This window comes from Rhipicephalus microplus, chromosome 1 (assembly GCF_043290135.1).
Source record: "Rhipicephalus microplus isolate Deutch F79 chromosome 1, USDA_Rmic, whole genome shotgun sequence".
NCBI classification, from domain to species: domain Eukaryota; kingdom Metazoa; phylum Arthropoda; class Arachnida; order Ixodida; family Ixodidae; genus Rhipicephalus; species Rhipicephalus microplus.
The window spans coordinates 270,183,837-270,195,867 of record NC_134700.1 but is presented as its reverse complement, the minus strand read 5'-3'; the positions used below and the strand labels follow the sequence as shown (position 1 = coordinate 270,195,867).

At 44.4% G+C, this 12,031-nt stretch overlaps 1 protein-coding gene and 1 non-coding gene across 2 annotated transcripts; both read left to right on the top strand.

Annotated features, from left to right (window-relative positions):
• Positions 1 to 2,833: 2,833 nt before the first annotated feature.
• LOC142817408 (translation elongation factor 2-like) lies at positions 2,834 to 11,873 on the top strand. Its single transcript, XM_075894435.1, has 9 exons — positions 2,834 to 2,971; positions 4,580 to 4,794; positions 5,219 to 5,412; positions 5,604 to 5,812; positions 6,968 to 7,298; positions 7,601 to 7,952; positions 9,212 to 9,722; positions 10,660 to 11,185; positions 11,534 to 11,873. Exons 1-9 carry the CDS (start codon positions 2,969 to 2,971, stop codon positions 11,725 to 11,727), a joined length of 2,535 nt encoding a protein of 844 aa, XP_075750550.1. The 5' UTR covers positions 2,834 to 2,968; the 3' UTR covers positions 11,728 to 11,873.
• Positions 8,515 to 8,675, top strand: LOC119160190 (small nucleolar RNA SNORA57). Its single transcript, XR_005108273.2, has one exon. It is a non-coding gene; the product is annotated as a small nucleolar RNA SNORA57 (small nucleolar RNA).
• Positions 11,874 to 12,031: the final 158 nt, after the last annotated feature.

Here is a 12,031-nt window from a genome sequence, read left to right as displayed (position 1 = left end):
GGCTAGGTTGGTGCTTGTGCAGGCCGCGGTGTGTGCCACTCGTTCCCTTCAAGACCCCCATGTCAATAAGATTACAGTTTAACTTCAACCGTTCAATTATGTTACAACCTTCATGTTTTAACGGGGTGCTGCAACACTTTTTTTAGCAATCATCGAATGACCTGGCTAATAGAATTTATTGCCTCTCCTATCGATCAGCATAAAAATATAACAAATCCATCCCGTATGAGTGGAATAGTAGAGATTTGTCACACACTTCAAGTGCTTTTTCTCTCCTTTCACTCTAACAATCTTGCTGTAAGCTGTTGGGAGGAGGATGACAAAGAGTCAGGAAGCAACGGTGCGCATGAAACATTCTGCATTTTCCCCTTTTTTAATCTTTGAATGCTCTGGCTTACTTTTGGTTCGACCACAATCACAGCAGTGTCACTACTGTTTAATTCTAGCACACTACAGAGCACAGGAATGCTCAAATTGGCCAAGAGCCATGTTGGTCCCGCTGATTTCATCAGCCAAGAAAAGAGCGAGGTGCTGTCATATACAGTTTGCATGTTCGAAGGCACCTTAACAGCCAATTAGCGATGGAATCAGTCCATGCTCTAAAAATATTGCAAAGCTTTATTAAATCACCCACCTTTCCCATTCTGTTAGACAAATGTGCCCCTCCACAACTTTTCGTCCCTGTAAGCACGCCTCAAAAAGCAGATTATAGGGAATTGAATGAGATATTCACCGAGTAGTAGTAGAATTGAAGGAAAGTCAAGATAATGCTGACAAGAACATTGAGAGCTCTGAAGCAAGGTGTGGGATTAGGCTAGTTGGTATTCCATCTCTTTTAACAGCTGAAGCACAAAAAGGTAACAGACTAAGGAAACAACAAGCACAAGCACTGTTGGTTCCATTATCCTCGTTGTTTCCTCAGTCTGTTGCTACCTTTTTGCGCTTCAGCTGTTTAAGACATGAGAACTCTGTCCAGCCATTATGCAGTAGCAACAGCTCTAAATGACGGGACCTGCATAATGAATCGCCACTAATTAGCCCAAGTATCTTGTGTCTGTTCAACCGACCTGTCTCGGTCAACAGGTTATCTAACTTTGGGTGATGTACAAATACAGTTGGAGATCAAGAGAGTACAAGTGTACATCTTCCTGGGCAAAGCCACTTCTTTCAAAGTTTCTTCTTTTTAACTGGAACTCCATGACCTTGCTTTAAGGCAATGAAGCTTTTCACACATCTCATAATACTGGAAGTTTTCAGGGCTGATAATTCTCTTCTACAGCGCGCTGATAGTATGCACATCCCATCATCACAATGCACTGACAAACTCCACAGTAGGGAAGACGTCATTAAGATTTGAAATGTACTTTGGTTGCACCAGAAGTTTACATTGCGATCGGGACAACAGCAGACAAAGCATAAACTGTCTGAAATATTGACTTCCGTCAATAGCAACTATCTTTTTCAACTTTCAGAGAATAGCAAAATGGATGCTTGCTTCTGATTTCATAACATAAGTATACACTGCATCCAACTACCAAGTCAATTTGCACATCGACAATGTGCTGGGCTATTTCGGAACATGTTTTATCACTCGGTCACTAAGAGCAAATAAGGCTGAAAAAAAAAATAAAACGTGTATACATACAGTGCTGTAGTACATTTCGTACTGTGCAGGTCAGCCCACGATACATAGTTCAAAACAGTTTATTGGTGACAAATACTATATTGATTTAATGCATGGTGAAATTAGTGTTAATGGGACAGGACGTGCCTTCCTTTAAGCATACGACGAAAAAGAACTCTTCTTCCACTCTTAGTGGAGATGCGTTTCTTGAAGCCATGTTTGGCGAGTCTCCTGTGCTCGCTCGGACGTGGAAAAAAACGGTGCATCAGGGTCCTCATTTGCTGAAACTCTGTTGATACAGTTAATGGTTGTAGCAGTTGACAGGGCTGCACGGATAGGCCCCTGCATCTGGAAAATTGAAGTATTAAATAGACAAGTGTGAGATTCGTACATCGCATTGCAACAACTGAAAGCAACTGACAGCAAGAACATGCATTGCAAAAATATTAGTGGTCAAAACGCAATATGCCTTTAACTCAATGTCACGTTCTGCGGATTGTAAAGCGACAGCAGAAGTTGGAGGACAAAAAAATCAGAAAATTTATGCCGTTTTACTTTTTTCTTGACACCTGTGGTTCAAATGAGCCTGTGATAAACATGAATTCTGGTTTAGGATCCCTAACAGGGCCATCCATCACGCGCAGAACGCATCGCTTCATCAGAAACGAAAACTCGAGCAGACTATTTCAAACTGGCCAAGAGAACTTCATAAACAGAAGAAACGGAAGAAATTATCGGGCAAAACTTGTTGGCAACATAAGAAACTCTACTCACACCACGTTGAGGCACCTGCCGGCAACTCCAAATAAACTTCTTAAACTTGACATAATAATGATACCGTCCCACAGAAGAAAGGAGAAGTCAAGTGAAGCGTCTGAAATCGCTATTCGTGGGCAGCTTTTAGAAGGCTCCCACAATTTAAGGGACTGCTGAATCTGAAGGTATACAGCGTACCAAAATAGAGAGCAACTTCGGCAGCACGAGTTTCGTTATTGCATAACGGACGCCACCATTTTCTCATTTTGGCCAGCGAGTCAGCCTCATGGCCGTTTTTACTTTAGTAGACAAAGGTATTATTGAACACGCATAATGGCATATATGACTCTGAAAAAAGTCTCAATTTACTTAAAACTTATGCCGACAAAATTTTCAGAAAGTAAAGCGGTATATTAGACGCTTACTCAAAAATTAAGGGCATGCAAGCAGCGCCACAACAATAAAATCTGGCCACATAGTTGTTAACCTCGCCACCAGCATTGCCATCTCCCAGTCCTTTTTCCCCGTATCCGCCATAGTGATACGACCGAAGTTCTATCCATTGGAAGAAAACTCTAAAAACTCAAGATGGTATGTGGCATCCTTTCCCAATCTTACTCAATCCTCATTCCCAGCATGTTTACGAGTACAAATAGCCCCGAATTTTTCTCAGTAGACCTCGTATCAGTCATATGCTAGCTGTGCACTTCACCCAACGCTTAGTCTGGCCGGCATTATGTCTTTCGGGAAACTGGGCATAAAAAAAACAAAGAAGTGCTCATTCTTCTCGGCGTATCTTGAATGACGATCGCTCATGTCAATTGCGTATTATGCGCTTCGTCCAACGTACAGGCCTAATTGACTTCTTAGCTGCCGGAAGTAAATGATAGCTGACGTTCAGCTGACTGCGCGGGTGTCATCCGACGTTTCGTTGCCTCGGGCGATGACAATGATGTAGACGCGTTGTCACATACTTTGTTTGCTCTAATTTGCTCGCCTGACCAAGTGCCGTTCACCGTGCAAGGGACTACGCATATATCTGACAGAATTCGACCCAATGCGCAGTACTAGTGTATAGAAGACGCAAATTGGTTATCAATGAAACACTCGTTGCCAACAGACACTGGGTTGGGGATGTGTTTTGATGTCTTCCGTGGCGTCCCGAAATTAGTCGTAGTTTCGGGTGTAATAGTTTGCGTACGTTGTCTAGTTACCAGGATAGTGCGAACGGAAAGTAGGTCGACTTTTTTTTTTTAGCTTGGTTTAGCGACACGTGGCGAGCTGGTGATCTTGGCATCGCTATGTCGACCATTGTGGCAACGGAGAGGGAAAGCACTCGTACGTAGTTGTAGCCGAGTTTCATGTACGGCACTGACGTATGGAAGCCATGTGGCGCTCTAACGATGATGGCGTGTGCGTGCTATGATGCTGCGACGCGGGGTGTGTCGTTGCTGACCTCTCGTTGCCATGTAGCATATTGCGTCGTTTTATTTTTTGAAACTTGCCGTGTCGTGCTACGCCACTTCGCTTGACCATGACGATATGTGTTGGGCTGATCATCCGCAACGTAAGTGGGCCCGGTCGAAGTTTTGAAAATGCTGAAAGGCTCGAAGAGATAAGATCAGACATGTACTGGGAAAGCTGCAGGAGGGATAAACGAGGCTGGTCGCACGTTTGAGGTGCTGTCGAAGCCGGCGCTGAAAATTGCGCCACTGACAGCTTTTGTGCCCTTCTTGGCATTTCACGTTCGTTACGCAAATTATAAAGTGAGTCGGCATAAATAAAGGTACATTGCTGAGATGGAAAAAGTCAGTGCTGCCACATTCACTTGAAAATATCTGCTGCTGATAAGTCCCATGTGGAATAGGCCGTTTTGGGGGACAATGTTTCCGAGTGTCCCCTCCCCCCCAAAAAACTATTTTTTTTCATGGTCATGACTTTATTCGCGCTTAAATTTTAATGCTACAAATCAGTCATTTTAAAATACTCCTGTAACAGGTGGTTTCATAAAGCTTTGGTCATTCCTTTCTGAGGCAGTGTTTTTATTAGTACTTAAATTTTACTTATGCAAATCTTTTTTCATGACTTAAAAATACTCCCGTGACAAATGGTTTCACAATACTGATATAGTTTTCATTCATTGTTTGTCAAGTTCCGTTTCTTAGCCCCCCTTGTGCTTATGACCGTTCCGACTTGCAGGTGAACTTCACGGTGGACGAGATCCGTGGGCTGATGAACAAGAAAAAAAATATCCGGAACATGTCCGTTATAGCTCACGTCGATCATGGCAAGTCAACACTCACAGACTCTCTTGTGTCCAAGGCTGGCATTATCGCCGCTGCCAAAGCTGGTGAAATGCGGTTCACAGATACTCGGAAGGACGAGCAGGAACGCTGCATCACCATCAAGTCTACGTAAGTGGCGACAAGCTAATGTGTAAAAGTATTGGAGGAGTCTACTTGAGATTCCTTATTCAAGGATTATTGCTCATTGCCCGAAAGTGTTATAGCAGGTAGGTTACAGGTGGTAAACTAACTAGCCTTCAGTAGCACAGCTCACTTTTCACACAGCCGGTTCCACTGAACAATCTGAGGCACCAAAAGGGCATCAAAGGAGGGGAGGGTATCAAAGCTGGGGCTGTTAAGGGTGGAGAGAGCTGGAGTGTGATCATATGCATCATTGGCTCTTGATGCATAATGTGTTATGAAAGCTGTACATAGAAAATAAAGGCGTGTCAAAACACTTCTGCAATGCTAGTCTGAATGTGATCGGTCTCGCAAGTAGACATGTGCATTTTATAGTATAGCTCTTTTATCTTTGGTTCTTTTCTTTTGCCAGGGCGGTGTCCATGTACTTCGAGTTGGCTGACAAGGATCTGATTTTTATTAAGGAGGATAACCAGCGTGAGAAGGGCGAGAGGGGTTTCCTCATCAACCTGATTGATTCCCCAGGCCACGTTGACTTCTCCTCAGAAGTGACTGCAGCCCTCCGTGTCACCGATGGTGCTCTGGTTGTTGTGGACTGTGTCAGTGGTGAGTATCACGAAATGCTAGAGGGGTTGGGCAGCTACATTACAACACACTATGTATTTGTAGTGAATACCAAGTGATGGAGCATCATCCGACACGCCTAACGGCTATTTTCAGTCACTACTCTTTAGCTTGAGAGAGACTTTTTTGTTGGGTGCCTTGCTTTGTGTGCATATGTATGGCATTTTTTCCAGGTGTCTGCGTCCAGACTGAGACTGTGCTCCGACAGGCCATTGCTGAACGTATAAAGCCTGTGCTCTTCATGAACAAGATGGACCTTGCATTGCTCACTCTGCAGTTGCAGCCTGAGGACTTGTACCAGACTTTCCAGCGCACGGTCGAGAACACCAACGTAATCATTGCCACCTATGGTGATGAGACTGGCCCAATGGGAGACATCAAGGTGTGTTGAAATAAGTTGCTCATTAGCCTATGGATTTCACACGAGCCGAGTTGTACTTATGTTTGCTTGTGTTCTGTCTAGTGTTGCCAATTTTTTCACTAAATCTAGCAGGTTTCTATTATTTTCAGCACACAAAGTGGTTCTAAGAGAGAGAAAGGAACAGAAAAATTAGCCCCGTAACGGTCTGTTTAGCAAGCGACACCTCAACAGTAGCTCACAAGGGATGGGGGTGAGGAGGGATTAAAAGGGTAGGAATAAAGGTGTAGATGTAGAGAAAGAGGCGTGAGGTGGTAAGCCAGAGAGACCGACAAATCGAGGGGATAGGAGAGATAGGAAAGATGGAAACACGGTCACCGGAGTCCGAGGACGGGGTACTACTTGCGAGAGCTCTTGTCGGCGTCAGGAGGTGGTGTAGAGCAAGTCCAGTCGGTCATAGCTACACTGTCATCGGAGGTCAGCGTCAGGGATGATGTAGGGCGAGCCCAGTCGGCCAGAGCTACGCTGACGTCGGAGATCGTGAGGGCACAACCGGTCGGCACAGAATCCAGCGAGCGAGTCCTTATTTTCAGCACGCACAATTGTTGTATTGTGGGATGTGAGATTTTCAGCGGTGTTAAGCCTTGCTAGCATTGTTTTTTGCGGGCGAAATTTTTCACAAAAACTTGCCGGTGCTCATATGTTCTCACTGAAGTAAAGCTGCCTGAAGAAACAAAAAGAAAGCAGTTTCCATTAAACTCTAGCAGAAGGGCAGGCTGCATTACGTGGAGGAAGATTACACACCAAAAAGCACTCGCTTGGAAGAATCCCTTTGTTACATTAAGGTAAATTGTGAGTCTAGGGAGAATTTCTTTTCGTTCTAAAATTTCTCCAAATTCTCTGCATGTTCACGGCACATTGAATTTAGCGGGTTTCGAGGGCTCTTGTTGCAGAATCGTTCTTAATTTTACAACATTGGTTCTTTCCTATATCTGTCAGTATGATGGAGTGTGAACTATGTATTAGTGCATTACACTTATGTACTGTATTTCTTTTTTGTTCTTGACATTTCTCTTACCGGAAGAGTACCCCCTGAATCTTCAGCACTGTTGCGTAGTATTTGATGTATCTATGTAACTGCTTGTTGAACTACTATGCTTGTTCAATTGTATTTTACAGGTGGAACCGTCTAAGGGCAACGTTGGCTTTGGCTCAGGTCTGCACGGCTGGGCTTTCACACTGAAGCAGTTTGCTGAAATCTATGCAGAGAAGTTCAAGATTGATGTAGACAAGCTGATGAGCCGGCTGTGGGGAGAGAACTTCTACAACCCTAAGACCAAGAAATGGGCCAAGAAGCCCGATGAGGACTACAAGCGTGCTTTCACCATGTTCATTTTGGACCCAATCTACAAGATCTTTGATGCCATCATGAACTACAAGAAGGAAGAAACTGCCCGCCTCTTGGAGAAGCTGAACATTGTTCTCAAGGGTGACGACAAGGACAAGGATGGTGAGTGCATTTTGTTTTTTAAGTAACCCTTGATGTAAAAGCAATCTTGTGCTCGATAATGAGCACTAAATTCTAGGCATAGATAGCTGCCTGCCCGAAAATTGTGAGAGCACCACCTGCATTGTAAACATTATTAGACTGTTGTGAGGCCATCCAGGCATGTTTGGCCCATATGGTATTACTACGCGAGATCAGAACTGTGTCGTTTAATTGTCCCTTTCAATGGCCGGGGGTTGCACTTCTATGTTGCCACGATTTAGGAATAGGTGGTTACGAATTGTTGTTTTGTGGCATCTATGCAGGCAAGAACTTGCTGAAGGTGGTCATGAGGACGTGGCTTCCCGCTGGAGATGCGCTCTTCGAGATGATCACGATCCACCTTCCGTCTCCTGTGACTGCGCAGCGCTACCGTATGGAGATCCTCTACGAAGGTCCTCAGGACGATGAGGCTGCTGTCGCTGTAAAGGCATGTGACCCCGAGGGCCCACTGATGATGTACGTCTCCAAGATGGTACCCACATCCGACAAGGGCCGCTTCTATGCATTTGGTCGAGTCTTTTCTGGTGTCGTGTCATCGGGACAGAAAGTCCGCATCATGGGTCCAAACTACACTCCTGGCAAGAAGGAAGACTTGGCTGAGAAGGCCATTCAGAGGTGAGCGGTCACAACGTTGCAGAAGCAAGAGATTATTTTTTTGGAAGTGCTGTCATGAGCAATATGAGGAAACATCGAATGAGTGTTTACAGATATTGACGAGACATGTGAAGGGGGGGGGGGGGGGTGCAAGATTTTCACTTAAGTATTCATGTTTAATAACACTATTGCACTTGCATTGTTAGTGGCTGTGGAACACTGAAATTACCAATTTAAAGATTATAGCTTACCTATTTAAAGATTAATACACTATTGCACTTGCATTGCTAACTGCAGCGGAACACTGAAATTTTCCATTTAAAAATTATAGCAGCTGGCAATTGTGTTGCCAGCCACTATAATTTTTAAATAAGTAATTTCAGTGTTCCTTCTCATATTGCTTACAGTTGAATAGCAGGCTTTCACATCAGAGCTGAAATGCACAGCCTGCTCTTGGATACATAGTGCAGGTATGGCGAGAGGCTTCGGAGAATAATGATCTACTGTAAAATTTGTGCTAATCAGCAAAAGCAGCAGAGGGAAATCTTGTGTAAAGGTCTCCTAGCAAAATGTTTTTCATCCACCTCGTTCTTGGCGGGTCTTCTTGTCTTCACACAGAAGTTCCGAATGCTTACAGAGGTGACATAAAAGGATGTGTTGGGTCTAATGCCTTCGGTGCCTGCTCCCCATTAGCCCCCTTGGGAATGGACCGAGCAGGTTCCATCCTCACTGGGCCCTACAACTACCTGTTGCACCGGCTTCACTGCTTTTTTCTTTTTTTTCTGTATGTGCATTGCTTTTCGTGGACAACATAGAGCAGTCTTTATGAGTAGAAACATTTGTTGCATTGCCAGTTTTATGAAGGTTGGTGTGCCCATTATTCTTGAATACCATATTTACTCGTGTAATGAACCCCCCCCCCCTTTTTTTTTAAGTCGATGCCAATTTGGGAAAGGGTTCATTACGCTGAACAAAAAAAAAAGCTATGGGAGAGTTATAACAGCGGATTAGGTGATTTGGCTATCAAACCGTCACTGAACGATAATAGGCATTCTCTATTTTACTGCAGGTTTTTTTGAGGTGTCATAATATAGTGACAAAATCTAGGTAAAATCTGCTCATTCATTAGGTCATTTTCTAAATTTACATGGGTGCTAAACTGTGCCTTTTGAGAGGCTGGCTTGTTTCAAATGTCTTGCTGGCGCTGCGAAACGCAACATTCAAAGAGCTTTTTGGTTTAAAATTTTTATCATATCGCCTGTTCAATTTTTCTCCTTCAGGACCGTTCTGATGATGGGCCGTTACGTGGAGCCCATTGAAGATGTGCCCTGCGGCAACATCTGTGGTCTGGTGGGTGTCGACCAGTTCCTGGTGAAGACTGGCACCATCAGTACCTTCAAGGATGCGCACAACATGCGTGTCATGAAGTTCTCTGTGAGCCCTGTAGTGCGTGTAGCAGTGGAGCCCCAGAATGCTTCCGACCTGCCCAAGCTTGTGGAAGGCTTGAAGCGTCTGGCCAAGTCAGACCCTATGGTGCAGTGTATCATTGAAGAATCTGGAGAGCACATTGTAGCCGGTGCTGGTGAGCTGCACCTGGAAATCTGCCTCAAGGATTTGGAGGAAGATCATGCGGGTATCCCGCTCAAGAAAACCGACCCTGTCGTCTCATACAGGGAGTCTGTCCAGGATGAATCTAGCATCATGTGTCTCTCCAAGTCGCCCAACAAGCACAACCGTCTATTTATGAAAGCTTGCCCACTACCTGATGGACTTCCAGAGGATATTGACAAGGCATGTATCATGTCTACCTGAGCTGCAATAATGCAGTCGATATAATTTAGTTACAAGTGACACATTTTTGCTTGATTTGAGGCTTGGGGACTTGCAATGCAATGATAATTCTAATGCATAAATAACAGTGACTACAGTTTTTTGAGTAAGGCCTCTGTCTTGGCAATCTTCTCTCCTGACTGGAGAAGATCGAATGTTTACAGAGGGACATTGATCAGGGTTCTGCCTTCGGTGCCTGTTTGTCGTTTAACCCCCTTGGGAACGAAATGAACAGGTCCCATCCTCGAAGAACCCAACAAGGCTGTCACTAGACATGTTCTCGTGTCATTTTGATAATCTAGCTCGTGTCTGCATAATTCGTGTAAAAGGCAAGACTTAAATTGATTGACGTCGTCTGTGCTCACGCTGCTTGCAACCGTATTGGCATTTATTGCATCGTTATTTTGTGATAAAATGGCGTTTTAATGTTTGGCACTGGTTACACTACACTAAAATTAATATAATTCTTTTTTTAAAGGACCGGGGTGGAGGGTGGGTTCATTACAAGAGTAAATGTGGTAGTTTCTGTTCACAAATTGCTTTGATTAGACGTTCAGTAACGTCTCTTTCTGGACTAATTGGTTTATAGTGATAGGAAGATGAAACCAGCGAAAAACCACACTAAGACGGTTAAAAAAATAACATGCAGGACAAGCGCTGGACTTGCACAGAACGAGTGCTGGACTTACAAATCCTACTTATTGAATATAGTTTGCTTTATTGCATTCAGAACTAATTCACATTTTTCTTTGTGCATAAAAAATGGTAAAACTCCTAGGTGTTGCCATCAGAAAGCTTTGTGAACTGATGATTTCCAATAGCTGCTTAGCATTTGTTGGCTGAGCAAAGTATGTCAGTACTTGTCATAATGTGTTGTTCGCTTTTTTTAATTTGACAGGGTCAAGTGAACCCACGTGATGATTTCAAGATTCGTGCCCGCTACCTGTCTGACAAGTATGAATGGGATGCCACAGAAGCCCGTAAGATCTGGGCATTTGGACCTGAAGGCACAGGCCCCAACCTGCTTGTGGATGTCACTAAGGGTGTGCAGTATCTGAATGAAATCAAGGACTCTGTTGTTGCTGGTTTCCAGTGGGCCACCAAGGAGTCTGTACTCTGTGAAGAAAACATGAGGGGTGTACGGTTCAACATTCACGATGTCACCCTGCACGCTGATGCTATCCACAGGGGTGGCGGTCAGATCATCCCAACGGCTCGACGGTGCCTGTATGCCTGCATGTTGACTGCGTCGCCTAGGCTTATGGAGCCAGTGTACCTGGTGGAGATTCAGTGTCCAGAAAACGCCGTGGGTGGCATCTACGGAGTGCTGAACAGGCGTCGAGGTCATGTCTTTGAGGAGTCCCAGGTTGCTGGCACACCCATGTTCGTGGTCAAAGCCTATCTGCCAGTCAATGAGTCATTCGGTACGTCCCTCAAGGTTGTTGCTGTTGCAGTACATCTACCTTGGCAAAACAGCTCTTTATGAAATTAAATTCAGGGATAATTTCTGCATTTTTAAGCAATGTCTTGGGTAACTTATCACAGCACTGCTTTGGCTGAAATTGTCAGCATATCGTAAATAAGACTTGTAATAAGGTGTACCGCAGCTTTAATTATGTTTCTGAAGCTGTGTAGAATTCCTTGATATTTCAGCTATTTGCAGTGTGCAAACAGTGTAAAAACAGCACATTGCATTCTAAAGTGTTTTGAATGAGATGCCAAAAGTAGGGGACCGGTTATGTGCAGAGGGAACTTAATGCGAGTTGTTGCAGGATTCACGGCTGACCTGCGTTCCAACACTGGAGGCCAAGCCTTCCCGCAGTGTGTGTTCGACCATTGGCAGATCCTGCCCGGTGACCCCCTGGACGGCAAGTCCCGCCCCTACAACGTTGTCATGGAGACCCGCAAGCGCAAAGGACTCAAGGACTCTCTGCCAGACCTGGATCAGTACTTCGACAAGTTATAATCGTCAACAAGCCTAACAATGCGCTTGTTACTGACCAGTTCTCGTCGCTCCGTTGGCCTGCCTTGAGTTTTTTTTTAACACTAGGAGATGAAGTTTTATGTAAAAAAAAAAAAAATACTGGAAGAACCGACGGTCTATCGTGCACTGTGCGGACCTCTTTTTATTGTTAATTTTGTTTTTTTGTCCCGCCGTGTCTTGTCAGAACGTTGGTTACGGGCGCACCACAGAGCTACACCACAATAAAATCTTTGTGGGTCTTCACTTGTGTGCTTCATTTTGGTGAATCTTTGGTGTGAAAGTGCTG